At 41.3% G+C, this 17,560-nt stretch overlaps 1 protein-coding gene across 1 annotated transcript; it reads right to left on the bottom strand.

Moving 5' to 3' along the window:
* Positions 1-405: 405 nt before the first annotated feature.
* polr2b (RNA polymerase II subunit B) lies at positions 406-14,550 on the bottom strand. The gene is made up of 25 exons (XM_040119883.1): positions 14,381-14,550; positions 13,551-13,623; positions 12,867-13,017; positions 12,281-12,393; positions 11,944-12,163; positions 8,898-9,056; positions 8,491-8,655; positions 8,154-8,350; positions 7,812-7,931; positions 6,819-7,005; positions 6,260-6,403; positions 5,901-6,040; positions 4,849-4,960; positions 4,498-4,652; positions 3,997-4,195; positions 3,683-3,851; positions 3,208-3,304; positions 3,027-3,121; positions 2,615-2,865; positions 2,337-2,426; positions 2,103-2,210; positions 1,774-1,887; positions 1,193-1,353; positions 776-971; positions 406-653 (listed from the first exon to the last, which is right to left on the bottom strand). The coding sequence occupies exons 1-25, from the start codon at positions 14,397-14,399 to the stop codon at positions 564-566; spliced, it is 3,525 nt and encodes a 1,174-aa protein (XP_039975817.1). The 5' UTR covers positions 14,400-14,550; the 3' UTR covers positions 406-563.
* Between the last annotated feature and the right edge of the window lie 3,010 nt (positions 14,551-17,560).

The raw sequence follows: 17,560 nt of genomic DNA, 5'->3' as shown, positions 1-17,560 counted from the left end.
TGGCTAATAACTGTTTGTATTAAGGAGTTCCTTCATGAAAACCTCCTGATAAATTATTAGTGATGTTTTTGTAAAATAAAGTGTCAAAACTTAAATTCTGCAGTTAAACTGAATCAGTTCTCCCACAACCTGGTCGTGAGTCTAATAAGTATTTAAGAAGTGAATCACCGCCATAAACCTGAAAACCCAGGGTTAAACCTGAAATTACCTCGCTAACCACAATTCCTGCTTTGTAGTACCAGCCTCTGTTGATGTATTGTCTGTCTGTTGACGTGTTTGTCTGTTGTTGATGTGTTGTCGATTTGTTGATGTTTGTCTGACACGTCTGTTGTCCGTCTGTTGACATGTTGTTTGTTTGTGTGTAACCAATGAGGAGTCAGAAACAGACCCATGTGACCCAGAAACTTCATTAGAAGAAAATCAGATTTATTTTACTTTTACAAAAACAAATTGAGATGACGACATGAAACTGTAAAAACCTCAAACTAAACTTCTACTCTCACTTCCTGCTGATGATGTCACACTTAAAGTCTGCAGGGAGGCCTCTGATTGGCCAAGCCACTCTATGATGTCATCATACGAGGGGCGATGCTCATCGACATCAACTCCTGGAAGAGAAGTTTACAGGCGTACGGCATCCGGACCAGAGAGATCTGGCAGCGAACAGAGAGAGACAAAAAGAGAGGCTGATAGAGACAGCTATAAACACAGATTTTGTGTGTTATTGATCATGTTTATCTGTTTCTCGTTGTGATTGGTTATTGATCATATTTACCTGTGTCTTGTTGCGGCAGCCTCTACACTCGTATGTGTGCGTCCGTGTGTTGGCAATGGCCATGAGTCCACACAAGTTGCATACATGAACTTGATATGGATCAGACGCCTCGAACAGACGCTCCCTGAGGAACTGAGCTGCTCCGTGAGCGATTTGACAGTCACGCTCCATTTCCCCGAACCGCAGACCGCCGTCACTGAGGAGAGACAGGTGAGAGAAAGACAGGCAGGAGAGACAGGTGAGGGCCAGAGTTTGTGGAATCGGGTGCCATAAACAGTAGCAGTTAGTGTGGAAGCTTGGTTGCACCTGGAGCGGGCACCATCTGTGCTCTGCTGGCCGTCTGTCTCACCTGAAAGTCCCCGTGTGAGTGTCTCACTGTGAGTGGAGACAGGTAACTCAGATAGGTGTGTCACTCACCGTGAACGTCCCTCCATCGGCTGCCTGTTGAGGATCTGGACAGGGCCCCGGGCCCTTGAGTGGATCTTGTCATCCACCATGTGCTTCAGACGCTGATAATACGTTGGACCAATGAAGATCTGAGATGTCAGCTTCCTCCCCGTGAACCCGTTATACAGAACCTGATCACAGATCAATAATCAGTCTGCAGCAGAGGTGTCAACTTCCTCCCCGTGAACCCCTTATACAGAACTTGATCACAGATCAATAATCAATCATCAGTGACAGACAGACGTGTTCATGTTCAGCAGTTTGAAACCTGTTCAGGTGATATATTTGACTGTTTACAGAATGTATCCCAGCATGCACTGGGGGAGAGGTGGGGCTCACCTCGACAGGTGTACTGTCTGCTGTTATCCATCTTAAATTTAACAAATGTCTCTGTTAAAGATTTTAAATTGCGTTAAATATGATGATGATCATTCCTGAAAGTTCAGGACCTGAACCGACATTACAGTGATGTCACAGTGACGTCATCACACTCTAACAGACACAGGGTTCATGTATTTAACAGGAAGTAAAACTTGTGACCTCACACTGACCTCATTTCCTCTCAGGTGGTATCCGTATTCAGACAGCAGGTTCGACACTTTCTGTACGTTAACGGCATCGTTAAATGGTGTTGCGTCGCCAATCTCTCCTTTGTTTGCAGACACCTGAAATGACAAAAATAAATAATGTATAATACATACATTTGATTGTTTATTGATACTATTCATGATTATTACTATTCAAACTTTTAGAGAGAGAGACTCATCGTTACCATATTATCCTGATTATTACCATGATATAATAACTGATTATAACCTTGTGATCAGGGTGCTCGCGTTACAGTTATTGATTAATACAGGATATAATGATTGATTACTACCTTGCCCTGCAGACATTCGATCAGATGGCCAACTGTCATTCTGGATGGGATAGCGTGAGGATTGATGATGATGTCAGGTGTGATTCCCTCACAGGTGAACGGCATGTCCTTCAACACAAACCACACAAACATCAAAACGTCAGAGGCAAACTCAGTTCACATATGCCTAGAACCAGATGACCAATTAGATGATCAGAAACAGACGCTCAATCAGACGATCCCCTTCCCAATTACCTCCTGTCTGTACTGGATCCCACAGGTTCCTTTCTGTCCATGTCGGCTGGCGAATTTGTCTCCGATCTGAGGAATCCGGACTGAACGAACCTGCAGGAGACAGAAAGCTTGTCAGAAAAAAACTCAAAACCAATGTCATCGCCTCAGTGTCAGATGTTCTGTCAGGTGTCTCAGGTGTTCTGTCAGGTGTTGCTTCAGATGTCACAGGTGTAGTTTCAGGTGTCTCGGGTGTAACAGGTGTTTTGTGTCCTGTCAGGTGTGGTGCTGTGTCCCCTCACCCTGATCTTGCAGAACTTGTAGCCCTCTTGGTTCAGGGTCACCATCACCTGGTCCACAATGCCGGTCTCGCTGGTTCTCAGGAAGGTGCTACAGTCCCTCTTGGTGTAGCGCCGGTTGGTGCTGTCCAGCTCGTCGTCATTCTCTGGCAGAGTCACCGTCTTCCCGATGATCACATCCTCACCGGACACACGAACTCCAGGTGCAATCAGCCCATCGTCATCAAGCTTGTCGTAGATGGCATGTCTCATACCTGAGGACAATTTCAATTTGTCCAACTACAATCTGTGACTGAACGCTGCTACCATACCTGAGATGATTGACAGGTGATTCTATACTGCAACCACTAGACTACAACTTAACAGCAATCAGCGGATTTTCTGTTTAAATGTTCAGTTTTTAATCAGTTCTCACCCTGACAGGTTTCACGTGTCGGCTTCTCAAAGATCTCCTCCTGATCAAAACCCTTCTTTGACTCCTGCTCTTTGTAAGACCGATAGAAAACAGACCTGCAGGATGAAACAACAGCTTTAAATAAAAACTGCAGACTGAAACAAACACTGAGGTGTAGTAGTTAGTAACAGCAGAGACTCACCTGAAGAAGCCTCGATCCACAGCCGACCTGTTCATGATCACAGAGTCCTCCTGGTTATATCCTGTGTAAGAGGCAATCGCCACGATGGAGTTAATACCTGAAAAACATGAAGAATGTTTAAATTAGAGACACAAGGAAGAGCCCTGCCTGCCAGTCAGCGAGCACGGCAAACAGGTTAACTGAAAACACGGACTTAACACAAATAAACTCACCTGGTTTCAAATAAGTATTGAATCTCACCTTAAAGTTGATGTAAGAAGAAAACAACTGGCTTGATGTCAATTTCATTCCTCATTTTCTACATCTGAACACCTGAAGAGCATCACGGCTCTTTACCTGTTTCTTTATATATGAAACTTACTGAAATCTTTTGGGATTTCTCTGAACTGTTTAATTTATCAGTCCAACTGTTCAGGTCCGAGTTTCCTGCAGGCAGCTCTGCGTTAATCGGTCTGACTGCACTGGTGTGTGTTACCTGCTGGCAGCTCTCTGAAGCGCAGGTACTCCATGGATCGGGTGGTGACCAGAGGTTTCTGAGGGTAGTACAACACATGAGCCAGTGTGTCCATTCGTACGTGGAAGTTGGTGATGTAGACGCCCATGGCCTGTTTACCCATAGCAGACTGGTACGTGTTTCTGGGAGACTGAAAAAGAACAAACAAAACTTTAACATGTCACTGAGAAAAGTGTTAATTTAAACATAACAGAGAGATAATCATCCTTCACTATCACGTCACAGGATTTAATTTTCCATTTATTTCTTCAGACCTAACCTCCCTCATTTTTTACCTGGTTGTGGTCAGGGAAGGGGATGATGGAAGCACAGACTCCAAGGATCATGGATGGGTGAATTTCACAGTGGGTGTAGGTGGAGCAGTAGGCCACGCCTTTCTCCTGGAGGTCATCAGGGGTCATGGCGAGCATCACCGTCTCCTCCTCCAGAGTGTCGATATACTCAACCACACCGCTTGCCACCAAGTCCTGCCAGCTGTCCCAAACAACAAACAACAACTGGTCAGCCAACAGAACACTAACTGGAACCATCCACAAATGCTTCAGGAGGCATCAATGAAATCTACACGATTATCTGGCAAAATCTGAGGGAACAATCAGCAAACTATAAGGGGACAATTATCGAACCTTAGGGCAACAACGAGAAAACTGTATGGGAACAATCAACAAATTCTAAGGGAGGAATTGTCATACTGTACTTGCTCGTCTCTCCTGTAGTTGTTTTCTATCTAAGCTTTAAACTGTCTCACCTGCTGTTGTTGTTTTTCCCTATCTCACCTGTAGTTGTTGTACTCTCTCTCCTTCAATTGGTCGATGTGTCGTCTCTTCAGCAGTAGTTTTTGTTTCTCAACAATCAGTAGCGGTCGGCAGATTCGTCCGGCGTCTGTGTAAATTCTGATCTCACGTTCTCTGATGTCTCTGATCATCGACACCTGAAACATTCAGAACCAGCAGGAACAATGGGCTGAGATATTTATCTGTTTAAAGGACACACCTGATGACGGATTATATATTTCTTATTGTCATCAAATCATATGATGGACATGATGATCTGTTTGATAGTATGGATATAACTGTTGGGTATGTAAACACAAGTTTTTTTAGTTAGAAATGAATGGTTTTAGTTACCTCAGACACGATAATGTCCATCTGTCTGCGGAGCTTTCTCAGTGTGTTCATCAGCTGTTCAGGATCTTTGTGGATTCCGACCCAGCAGCCGTTCACAAAGATCTTAGTAGCACTAAAGCATTGAAAACAGGAATAAAAACCAAATATGACTCACATATAAGTCACACAGTTGCAGTACCGGGTCAGTTTAAGTGTAATCTAAATATTGAACGTTTCATTATTGATTAATGATAATTAATCTAACTAACTGCAGTAGTTATTGAAAAAGTCCAAGCTTACAGAAAAAAACTCTTCATATTCTAGATTTTTGTTTTCATTCTGACAAAGTGATGCTGTCAATCTTCTGTCGGAGAGCTTAAGCACATGGACCCATAAACAATCCCTCCCAGTCGGTTGGAGTTTAATCCCCAATTTAAATAAAAGTATTCTTTAACTTTATCTTAATTAATAATAGAAGTTGAAAAATACAAGAAGGACAAGGGAAAGATGGCCCAGAGAGTGGAGAAGAGTATCATAATAATAACCGAGGGGGCCATGGCTGAGGAACATGGAGAGAATAATGGACATGGCAAAAATACAGAGCTGCAGACATAAAGACGATGGCCATGGAGATGAAGTCTGGACTGGGCAGTTTCCGAAACAGAATCAGAGAATTTGAAAAAAAGGGTTAGCCGACATAAGAGAGGAAATTCAAGAGAAGCTAGGCGAAGTGGTAACTGATCTTAAAACTACAACTATGACTGCGACTCTCTTCTACGGAAAGTAGGCAAGGTTTGTCCAAAAAGTCTCTAGATTAGCTAAAGGGTCTGAAAAGTTGGTAAATATAGCAACAAATGTGCTATGTTGGCAACACTGCTTGTAAATGTCCCCCTGATCAGGTAAGAGAAACTTTTCACATCAATTAATTTAGAAAGAGAAGCGGCCAGCTGGGAAACTCCAGCACTCGACCAGCAGACCAATAGTGTAACTTCATCACCCAGTCAGTCAGTGACAGACATTACTGATATTTGTTATTTCTGATAGTTATAAAATATTAAACTGAAGTGACTGACTCTGCGATAGCAGCAGGTGAGATTTCCTCCAGGTTCTCCATACTCCACTCCTCCAGAAACTCCAAGATGGGAGACGGCTGAGAGCCCACAGAGATGTAAGCCATGAGGGCCAAATTCTTCACCAGACCCACAGCGTGACCCTGAAAAACAGTGTGTGTTCATCAATATACTAATCAATCTGATCAATGAATGAAGCTCAGGTGGAGTTCATCTTTTAAGTACCCACAAGAAACCTGCTGCAAAATTCCTTGTGGCACATTTACACTTGTCTCCTGAATTAAATTGGATTAAGACTGCTGGTGGTCTTGTGCTGTCAGAATATCTTAATTTTCAGATATTTGCATGTCTTGTGCTTTTACCTCGGGTGTCTCAGCTGGACACACCATTCCCCATAGTGTGTTGTGCAGTTGTCGGGGTTTTGCCAGTTTGCCATCTCTGCCGATTGGAGAGTTGACTCGGCGGAGATGGGACAGAGTGGATGCAAAGGTCAGACGGTTCAACACCTACAAACAGAAAATCAAAGAAAAGAGAAAGGAAAGAGAACACAGCATAATTCAAATACCACAAAGATGTATATTGGTAATTATAACAATAATAGTAATATATAATAAACAAATGAAAAAAAAAAGATGATATTAATGATGAAGAGTAATCTGAAAACGTCTGTCTGTCTGCACACATTGACCTGATTAAATCTGAATATAAGCTCTAACACAGTGAGAAAACTTTAATAAAACACTCCCATGTAGCGGTCGACCTGCTCAGCTGTGAGGACAACTCTCTGGATTGAAGATTTCATTATTTCAGCAAACTGATGCTCTTCAGTTTAACTGATAAAAACTTAACATGTGTGGTGAATGAACGTTACACTGCTCCTTTACAAGTTTCACACAAAGACCTGCAGGCAGTTGTTCTCACCTGTGACACTCCGGCTCGGGCCTGGTGAGCTTTTTTGACATCACCCCAGTTTCCTGTGGCCAGCGAGTATTTGAGTCCGTCTGAGATGATTCTGGTTTTAATGGCGAGCTCCAGATTAAAGTCTTTTCCTCTGTCAATGAACTTCTGAGCGTAAATCCTGATCTCTTTCAGCAAGTTCTTAAACATGCTGAAAAATTAGAAGAAAAGAGGTTTCACACAGGTTTATTATGTCAATTTACCTCAATTAAACCTGATAACACCTCATTAAACATGCGGGACATTTAAAAAAAAAAAAATCAAGTAGATACTGATGTGTGTTTGTGTATATTCTGTAATTTCCCTTGGGGAATAATAAAGCACTCCATACACACTCACACATACAATACTGTGCAAAGGTTTCACACACTAAAAGTAAAGAGGATGATTTCAAAAAATATGCAATGAATAGTTTTCATTTCTCAATTAACTTCCTACAAAGTGCAGTAAAGAGGAAAAACCTAAATCAGATCAGTATTTGCTGTGACCCCCCTTTTCCTTTAAAACAGCACCAGTTTTCCTCAGTACACCTGCACACATTTTTCAGGGACTTGGATGGTAGGTTGTTCCAAGCATCATGGAGAACTTGCCACAGTTCTTCTGTGGATTTAGTCTGTCTCAGTGTCTTCTGTCTCTTTATGTAATCCCAGACTGAGTCCATGACAGTGAGATCAGGGCTCTGTGGGAGCCAGACCATCTGTTGCAGCACTACTGGTTCTTCATGTCTATAAAGATGGTTCTTCATGACTCTGACTGTATGTTTGGGCTTCATTACCTGCTCCAGAATTAATCTGGGACCAATCAGATGCCTCCTGATGGGACTGATAATGGAGAAGAACTTAAACATCTACAGGGCCTTATCTCTGCACAGTTCTGTGTATGTGTATAAGAGTGTTTATATGTGTATATGTTTTCTCATTGTTAAAGGTCAGAGATGAAGACAGTGAGAAGCCCCACCCTCTGAACAGGAAAGCCAGTAGTGGCCCAGCAAGGTCCAGCCTCTTGTTGCCGTAGTGATCTCTGTCATCCAGCTCCCGTCTGCCGAGAGCAGCAAGCAGCAACCTGTGGACCATGTACCTGAAGACACAATAATACACAGCCATATACACATTTATACACACCGATTACACACTGATTACACACTGATACTGATACCTGGAACATGACCTGGAACTCATCTGTATTGTTATCTGAGGATTCACTCTAAGAGGTAAGCCTCCTTGGTCTCACACACACCTGTACATCACCTGTCTCTCAGCTGTATAGGTGTATCACAGTGGTACCTCAGGTGGGACTCACCCTAAGAAGTAAGCCTTCTTGGTCTCACAGAAGTCGCTGACTCCGACGTGTGGTAGCATTTCTTTCTGCAGAACTTCTTTGGCATATTTGATTCTTCGTTCTTTTGTCACTCCGGGTTTCGCTCCTCTGGAACCAATAAAGTTCAGTGCCACATTCTGCTCCTGGATCACAAAAGCTTCGTCCAGAGATGGCTTCACCTTGAAACACAGTGACAACATATGTGACATTACAACACAATATGCGGGACTAATGCTGACTACCTGCAGGTTTACTGCCTGACCAGTTAACAGATAAAGTCACAATCAATAACTGACCAATAACCAGTAATCAGACTGACCATCTCCATCATCTCGGGGTCGTCAAAGTCGTAGATGATGTGTTCCAGGATGTCTCTGTCTGACACAAAGCCCAGTGCTCGAAAGACGATGATGATTGGAACTTCCTGTCTGATGTATGGCAGTGTGGATACGATCCTCTGACCAATCGCACTCTTCTTCACTCCCTGAGAGAGACAAGCAATCAGTAATCAATAAGTTAATCAATCACATCCGTTCTCTGACGAAATGCACACTTCTTGACTCCCTGAGTGAGACAACCAATTAATCGGTCACATCTGAATAATGGCATACTAACAGACTGGATGATTTAAATAAAATTTACTGAAACACAATTATTTAAAAAAGATCAAGGTAATGTTTTAATAATAATAATGACTTATGTATCCTGTTGAAAATGAAGACTCACCTGTCCTCCTCTGGCCATCATGCTGACCCAGATGGTGCTGGTGGGACGGGATGAGTTTTCCAAACAGGACCGACACTCAGCTGTGTAGGCGTACTTTGAGTCCTTCTTGGCAAAGACATATACTGTGTTGGTGGCCATCTTTTCCTGAGCAATCAGCACCTGAAGAAAAAAAACCAAAAAAAAAAAAAACAACCAAACAACAAAAAAAAAACAACCATCACACCACTTTACTGATCAGAAAACCAAAAATAGTCCAGTTTACAGATCAGGGGCTCATTTAAACCAACTGTGAAACACGTGCATTCAACTTCCCACGGAAATGTTGGGATTTATAAATACAAACTAGACGGGAAAATTTACGCACCTGTATTGGTGTATGAACATTTTGTAGACATAGATGGTAAAGTGGTGAATTTAAGTCAGATTTTATTTCGATCCTTTTCAAAGGTGTACCTTCACTTCATATCAAACCAACAATCATCATCATTTCCACAATATGATAAACATTAAGCTGCAGCTGTTTTACATTTGTGATTGTAAGACACTAATTATTTCAGAATCTCCTTTGTTTTTTTTTCTCTTTGTGACTCATTATTAGACTATTATTAAACTACTAAGCGGCTGTTGTGGCTCAACTCCACATTCCCAAACCCTCAAGAGTTCAGCGGAGAGGATCGTGGGTCAGACCGTATGATGAAAACACTCTGCCTTCTCAAGCACCTTACCTGATACCTTCCCAAAACCTAAATTTCTCAACTGTGAAAATGAGAGAAACACCTACAGTTAGGTACGTAAATATTTGAACAACAAGACAATTTTCATAATTTTGCCTCTGTACAGCACCAGAATGGATTTGAAATGAAGCCATCAAGATGTGATTGAAGTGTAGACTTTCAGCTTTAATTCAAGAAGTTTTTCAAAAATATTGCATTAACTCTTTAGAAATTACAGCCATTATTATACATACCCCCTCATTTTCATAGGCTCAAAAGTAACTGGACAAACTAACAATTATAAATATAAGGATTATTTTTAATACTTGGATGAAAATCCTTTGCAGTCAATTACTGCCTAAAGTCTGGAACCCATGAACGTCACCAGATGCTGAGTTTCCTTCACTGAGATGCTTTGCCAGGCCTTTACTGAAGCAACCTTCAATTGCTGCTTGTTTTTGGGTCTTTCAATTCATCCTGCTACTTCTATCAGCAGTCACATCATCAATAAACACCAGTAACTTGGTTCCATTGGCAGGCATACATGCCCATGCCATAACACTGCCTCCATCATGTTTGACAGAGCGTATCCTTTGCAGAGGGATAGGAGCGGCTAATGATCCAGACTCTTCTCTTTCCATCATTCTGGTACAAGTTAATCTTGGTTTCATCTGTCCAAAGAATCTTGTTCAAGAAATAGGCAGTTTTTTTTAGATGTTTTCTGGCGAAGTCTAACCTGGCCTTTCTGTTCTTGAGTGTTACCAGTGGTTTGCACCATGTGGTGAACCCCCTGTATTTAAATTCATGGAGGCGTCTCTTGAATGTAGACTTTGACAATTATACGCCTACCTCCTCCAGAGTGTTCTTGACCTGGCTAGATGTTGTGAAGGGTTTTTCTTCACCCAGGAAAGAATTCTGTGATCATCACTTCAGTTGCCATTCCTGGTCTTCCAGGCCTTTTGGTGTTTCTGAGCTCACAAGTGCATTACTTCTTTTTATGAATGTACCAAATTGTTGATTTGGCCACTCCAAAAGTTTCTGCCATCTGTCTGATAGGTTAGTTTGGACTGCATATATTTAGAGTCCCATGAACAGCTACCAAATGCAAATTCAATACTTGGAATCAACTCCAGACCTTTTATCTGCTTAAGTTTTCAGCAAATAACGAGGGAAAAGGGCCCACCAAGCCATGAAACTGATTGTCAGTCAACTGTCCAATTACTTTTAAGCCTCTGAAAATGAGGGGGACTGTATAAAAATGGCTGTAATTCAGTAAAACAGTTAATGTGATATTTTTGTTAAACCCGTTGTATTCAAGCTGGACGCCTACACTTCAATCACATCTTGATGGCTTTGTTTCAAATACTGTGTTGGTGTACAGAGGCAAAATTATGAAAATTGTCACTGTCCAAATACTAACCTACCTATCTGTATATACTGGATTTTGGATTTAAATATTGTGTTTTGTTTTTTTTAGACAGTCAGTGCGTTGTCTCATCATTTATGTACTGTATGTCTATACAGATGCATAGCAAATACCTAGCGGTGAGCTTTGCCTCTGTCTCTGTGCCTGCTCCGACCAGTCCAGACTGATGGCACAGTAAAGTATTGAAGGCATCCAAATCCATGTCTGAGCACTTCGTCCTGTTTTTTGCATTAACAGCTGTTGCAGTCATCAGCCCCTCAAACTTTGTTTAGTTTGGTTTGAACAACAGGAACAACATGTATATCAATTCTCATGAGGGACTTGCCTTGACCATTTATGGTTAACTGTGGGCAGAATATGAGGCTCACCGAAGTGCACACATTTTCAAGTTGGCTGTGATTTATAAATGGAGTTTTATAATCTGATTATTGTTTGGCGTACATTTTTTCTGTCTTTTTTGCGGACATAAACTTTTGGTTTGGATTCCTCACACGGTTTTATAAATGAGGCCCCAGAACTTTGTACAAATCAAATGCCTCCATCTCTAAATCCTGAATTAAATCTCTTTAAATTAGAGTTTAGGTTTCTGATCCTAGACTTCATTAGAGAAACTCAACAGGTAAACATTTCCACACCCTAACCCTATTCCTGATTTCACAGAGTGTTACATTTTTTTTTAACTTTGCAATAGTTTTAAAGGAACAGTTCAACATTTCGGTAAAGCCTCATATGGTCTTTCTGTCTGAGAGTTCGATGTTCAGTTTCATGCAGAGAGAACAGGCCAGGTGAGATGTCCAACTCTCCTGTCTGTACAGTAAATATGAAGCTACAGCCAGCAAATGTCGACTTAGCTTAGCATGCAGCCTCTGGATGATGTCACATGGGACAACATGATGTCAGAGTATACCTTCTCAGAACCGTTGATGATGAAATAACCCCCGGGGTCAAGCGGACATTCGTTGAGCTCGCACAGGTCTCGATCCGTCAGGCCACTCAACAGGCAGTAGGTGGAGCGAAGCATGATGGGAATCTTACCGATGAAGGTCTTCTGGTGCTGGGTTTGCAGCTGGTCCTCCCCCTCTTTTATTATGGTCTTCGTGATGTCAACGTAAAGGGGGGCCGAGTACCTGGGGGGGCAGGATGTCACAGAAACAACAGAGAACCGGTGAGACCAGGTGAGAGTGAACAGACCAGGGGAGAACCGGTGAGACATGGTGAGAGTGGACAGACCAGGTGAGACCTACGTGAGGTTTCGTAGTCGGGCTTCATTGGGCATCATGGGAGAAGGAGCTCCATCTCTCTCCCAGTGTGTGGGCTTCGACAGATAAATCTGCTCAAACTTCAGTAGGTAACGAGGCTGAAACACAAAATAGAGGTCAGAGTGATATCACAGGAGCTTTAATCCTACTAATAAAATGAGAAATATCTGTCTGCTTGTATTTCAATTTCTTGAAAACCGCTCATCGACTTAAAACTTGATGGGTGTATTGCTGAGGACCCAAGAAAGTCCAGTGTCGACTGACATTTTTTGGATGAGTGCTTCTCAAGAAAAATCGAAAGATTCCTCTATGTATTTTTAGCTGCACGTGCTGTTACCATGGTAACCACGCTTTCGATTTAGACAAAACCAAAACCGTTTGATGATGTCACTGATGACATCGTTAAAGGTCACAATCCAGCTTGACCCGTACTGCACTAGTTATCATAAAACCAGGACCCTCCCACACCGACCTACAACTAAAACAACTTCCTGTAAACACTTTATAAGCCCCTAAACCAGGTCCTGATCTAGATCCAGGCCCAGGTCAAGGGTCATGTCTTGCTGCTCACCGGCTCCTCCACCTCCCCTGAGGTGTGCTGGGCTTCAGCCTGCAGGTCGATGGGTGGAGCGTCCTCCACAATCCTCTGAACTGACATCTGGATGAACTCATCGAACGAATCCAGCTGCTGTCGCACCAGACCCTTCTCATCAAAATAAGAGCTGGAAGAAAACAGAGAGAGGCTCGTCAAGATAAGCGCTGGAAGAAACCACAGAGAGGCTCGTCAAAATATGAGCTGGAAGAGAAGAGGAAGTCTTGTTAATTCTTGGTTGGCCTTTAAACACCACTTTCACCTGGACACAATAACAGACAATAAATGAACCAAACTGATCTGTAAGAAAAACTCTTTTCTGTTCAGATCCATGGCGAGGGTTGTTTCATGTGTTTGTTTTATTGATCAATTATATCTTCACTTATCTGTTGGTAGTGTCTGTCAAAAAAAGTTTTAAGCAGGAAACTAAATGTCAGAATCACAGATATATAAAATAAAAGTCTGTTCTATTTAACCGACAGTAGTTAAAGACAGTCACTTTAGTATAAAAGCTTCAAACATCAGCAGAGTCCATTTAACTGACAGCATGTCCGCAGCTTCTCGTTTTATTAATGATCTGTTCAAGTGTCTATCAATACTATTCATGATTATCAGGATTTTCTCTACAGTACATCGACACAGGTGAAGTGAGATCCAGATTACCTGATGACGATCCAGCATGCTTCCTGCCACAAATCTGGAGTGATTTCATCATCATCTTCATCGTATTGATTATCTGACGAATAAACATTAGACATATCACTAATCAACACATATTCCCACTGATCATTGTCTGTCAGCTGACCCCTCAGCTTAGAGATTTGTTCTGCTTCTGCTGTTTGTTGAAACTGAAGATAATTTTAAACAGTGTGAACATTAACGAACATTAACGTTTTAACTAACAGACACGTAAACATCACAGTCCTGATTCAGATAAATATTGATTGTAGCAGCGTGAATTACTTTTTGCTGATAATACTTCTGTACTTTTACTGCAGTAACACTTTACTTGTCATAATGTATTCAGTACTCTTATACAGTAGTATTTGTCATTTTACTGCAGTATCTGGTACTGAGTACTTTTTTCATCAGACACAATGTGTATTGTTTAACGTGTTTGTGTGTATTTTAAAGTGTTTCTGTATTTTAACGTGTGTGTGTGTGTATTAATTGAGGTCGTGTGCATTTTTTTTTTGAACCATTAATCACAGCAGTTTCTGATTAGCCTGTTAGCATGCTACCTGAAACAAAGCATCGCGCCGTTCGCATTAGCTGTTGTTAGCATGTTGGTTTGTGAGGGTTGGTGTTAGCAGATGACGCTGACGTTAGCCTGTGTTTTGGGATGTTACTGATGTTAGCATGTGTTCAACTGATTTCAGAGGAGATGCTAATATCAGCAGCTAACAGCTAACTAACATTAGTGTTAAGAGAGTTTAGCCAGGCTGTGCGTCGATAAAGTTTTGTAACGGGTTGTGCAAGTGATAACTCCTCACCTTCGTCCTGATCGTACATGCTTATCTCCGGAAAATACAAAAATCCACTAAATGAAAACTCCGACACGAAGGAGCGGCCAACGGCGTACCCCGGAAATTGAATGTTACTTCCGAGCTCTTCTTCTTCATTAGTGAGGCCGGACGCAGAAATGACGCACCGTTTCCCTCGTCAGTGTGGAACACGACACTGCCGCTTTCACCTGAACCAGCTGTTATCTCGACCCAATGTCACAGACTGTAGACAAGTAAATAATGTACACATATAGTTATACACGTATCTAAATATACATAATTTTGACTCACGAAGGGGATTGTAACATCAGTGATCTTGATAATAACTTGTGTTATGAATCTGGTTATGAACTGGTTTACTTGTGTCATGAAACATCACCAGAACCTCCAGTGAAGAGTCCACCATATAATAAAACAGAGACAACTGCAGGTAAATGATGTAACTTCAGCAGTAAAGAGTGATTTACACCGGATGAAATATAAACAATATGATCGCATGACTAGAAGAGAAGAAGAGGCAGAAGTAGAAACGCCACAAATAATAATAATGTAATAATATAAAAGAAAGGCTTTGGATAAGTGAGACAATGATTAAATATGTGTTTTATATACTGTCAGCTCAAAATGCTCAGTAATCTACAGGGAGTATTGAAAATATGTAAATAAATGGATTATCTATAAATCTTCTTAAGTGACATTTTGTTGGGTTTTCACTCATGATGGACAGACTGTAATAAAGTAATAATACCTTTAAAGACAGTTCAAATAAAGTTTCTTCTAAAGTACAGAAGAAGAGTCCAGATTGTCTAAAAGGTCCTGAAGTAAAGAAATAAAATTTCTGATAAAGTCTGACTGAGCTCATTAAGACTGTGTTCACCTAAAGTGTCATCAAAATCACATTCGTTAGTCTGTTAGTGTTATAAACTGTGTTTTAAAGTAGGACATGTGGTTTCATGGCGAACAAACTGGTTTTACTGATATATGCAAATATCTATTGATCTTAATTATCTGTTACTTTATTGTAAACTCTTTTTTTCCTGTCAGGATCCTGTAAGAATGATGTCACCATGTTTCCAGTGATCTGATTGATCAGTAGTTAGGCTGTTCATCATCTGAAATTAACCGGCAATTAACAAAAATATGGTAGTAACCATTAAGGAATTACAGCCATTTTTATACATAATCCCTTCGTTTTCACAGGCTCGGAAGTAATTGGACAGAATTGACTGACAATCAGTTCATAGCCAGGTGTGGCATGTTCCCTCAGAGTTTCATGGCAAATTAAATAGATGAAAGGTCTGGAATTGATTCCAAGTGTTGAATTTGCATTTGTTGTGCTTATGCACCTAACAGCAGTTTGGAATATATGGCCTTATTAGAGTCTGTGGGCAGGGTCTTGGAAAGGGCACAACCTGGGGACTGTAGTTGTTCTGGGGGACTTCAACGCCCATGTGGGCAACAATAGAGAAATCCGGAGGGGGGTGATTGGGAGGAATAGCCTGCCTGATCTTAACCTGAGGGTTCTTTTGCTGTTGGGCTTCTGTGCTAGCCATGGATTGGCAATAAGAAACACCATGTTTGAGCATAAGGTGGTTCATAAGTATACTTGGTACCACAACACCTTACGCCCAAGATTAATTTTGTCATTGTATCATCTGATCTGCAGCTGTATGTCTTGGACACTTGGATAAATAGAGGAGCAGAGCTGTCAACGGATCACCACCTGGTGCTGAGTTGGATCAGATAGAGGCAGAGGCAGCCGGACAAACCCAGGAAACATAAACGTGTAGTGAGGGTGAAATGGGAACGTCTGGTAGAGGCCCCTGCCTATGAGGTCTTTAACTCCCACCTTTGGAAGAACTTTGCACACATCCTTGGGGAGGTTGGGGACATGGAATCTGACTGGGCCATGTTTAAAGCCTCCATTGTGGGCACAGCTGTTATGGGTTGTGGTCAGAAGTTTGTTAGTTCCTGTCATGGCAGCAACCCAAGAATCCGCTGGTGGACACTGGTGGTAAGGGAAGCTGTAAAAATGAAGGCGGTTTTCTGGGCAGGCTACCTGTCTTCTTAAGCAGCAGACAGGTACTGGTAGGCCACAAGGGCTGCAGCTGCAGCAGTCCCGGACACAAAAACCCTCATATGGGAGGAGTTCGGGGAGGCTCTGAGACTGAGCGATAGTGTCACCTAAACGAACCAATCTCCAGTGGTGGAAAGCAATGTCAATGTTAACCCTTTTTGTGCTTCACACTGTGAAAATGCCCTATCAGAATTAAGTGAAAACATCTACGATCTTTCTTTTAGTTGAAACAACCAAATCTAGCTGCCAGTGAATGATTTTTAATAAGCCAGGAGGTCCAGCTGCCAGAAGTCTGAAAACAAGATCAATGAGTGGAAGACATCATCAACTTCTTACCATGCCCCACAGTCTGTTTGACTATAAAATCGAATTATTTTCTTTATCTCTAGGTTTATTTAACATAAATAAACATACTGATTTTTCCATCTGTAGTCTCTGGACAGATGTTACAGAGTCAACCTAAAAACTGAATAAAAGAATAAAATTGAAAAATCATTTATAAGCCTGCAGAGCAATAATAAAAAGAGAATATTAATGTTAGTATAAGACATCACACAGGACAGCGTTATATTGCATGTTAAACATGGAACACAGAAAAATAATATGAAACATATAAAGCAAAGAGGAATTAAGATTGAAATCAGTTGATCTGAATATAATCAACTGATTGTCTCTGAGCTGAAATAAAACTTTAACTTAAGTCAACAAACAAAATGTTTTACACATTAAATGAATCTGTCTTGCCTCCAGTTTAATATTAAATAAATTGTCAAGTAAAATACAACTTTTTTTATTTCTTTTGACAAATAAAGAATCAGATCAAACATTCAGTTCACTGACGAACCAAATCTTAAATGATTAATATAAGAGTTGAAGTTAATAGGACATGAACAGTCATGATTCATCAAATCAGCTGAGAGGAAAAAAAAAAAGTTTACAAAGGTTACCTGGGTTATTTATTTTATTGTTCATAAGAGTTCATATTGTGACAGTCTCACCTGTCAGATCCCACATGTGAAAGTTATAGTCTTATCTATCTACAGTCTGTGGTGGACACCGGTAAGTATGACTCAGCTTCATTTCAGTCACAA

This window comes from Xiphias gladius, chromosome 23 (genome assembly GCF_016859285.1).
Source record: "Xiphias gladius isolate SHS-SW01 ecotype Sanya breed wild chromosome 23, ASM1685928v1, whole genome shotgun sequence".
In the NCBI taxonomy this organism is placed as follows: domain Eukaryota; kingdom Metazoa; phylum Chordata; class Actinopteri; order Istiophoriformes; family Xiphiidae; genus Xiphias; species Xiphias gladius.
The sequence above is the reverse complement of the archived record's forward strand: the minus strand, read 5'-3'. Positions and strand labels throughout refer to the sequence as shown.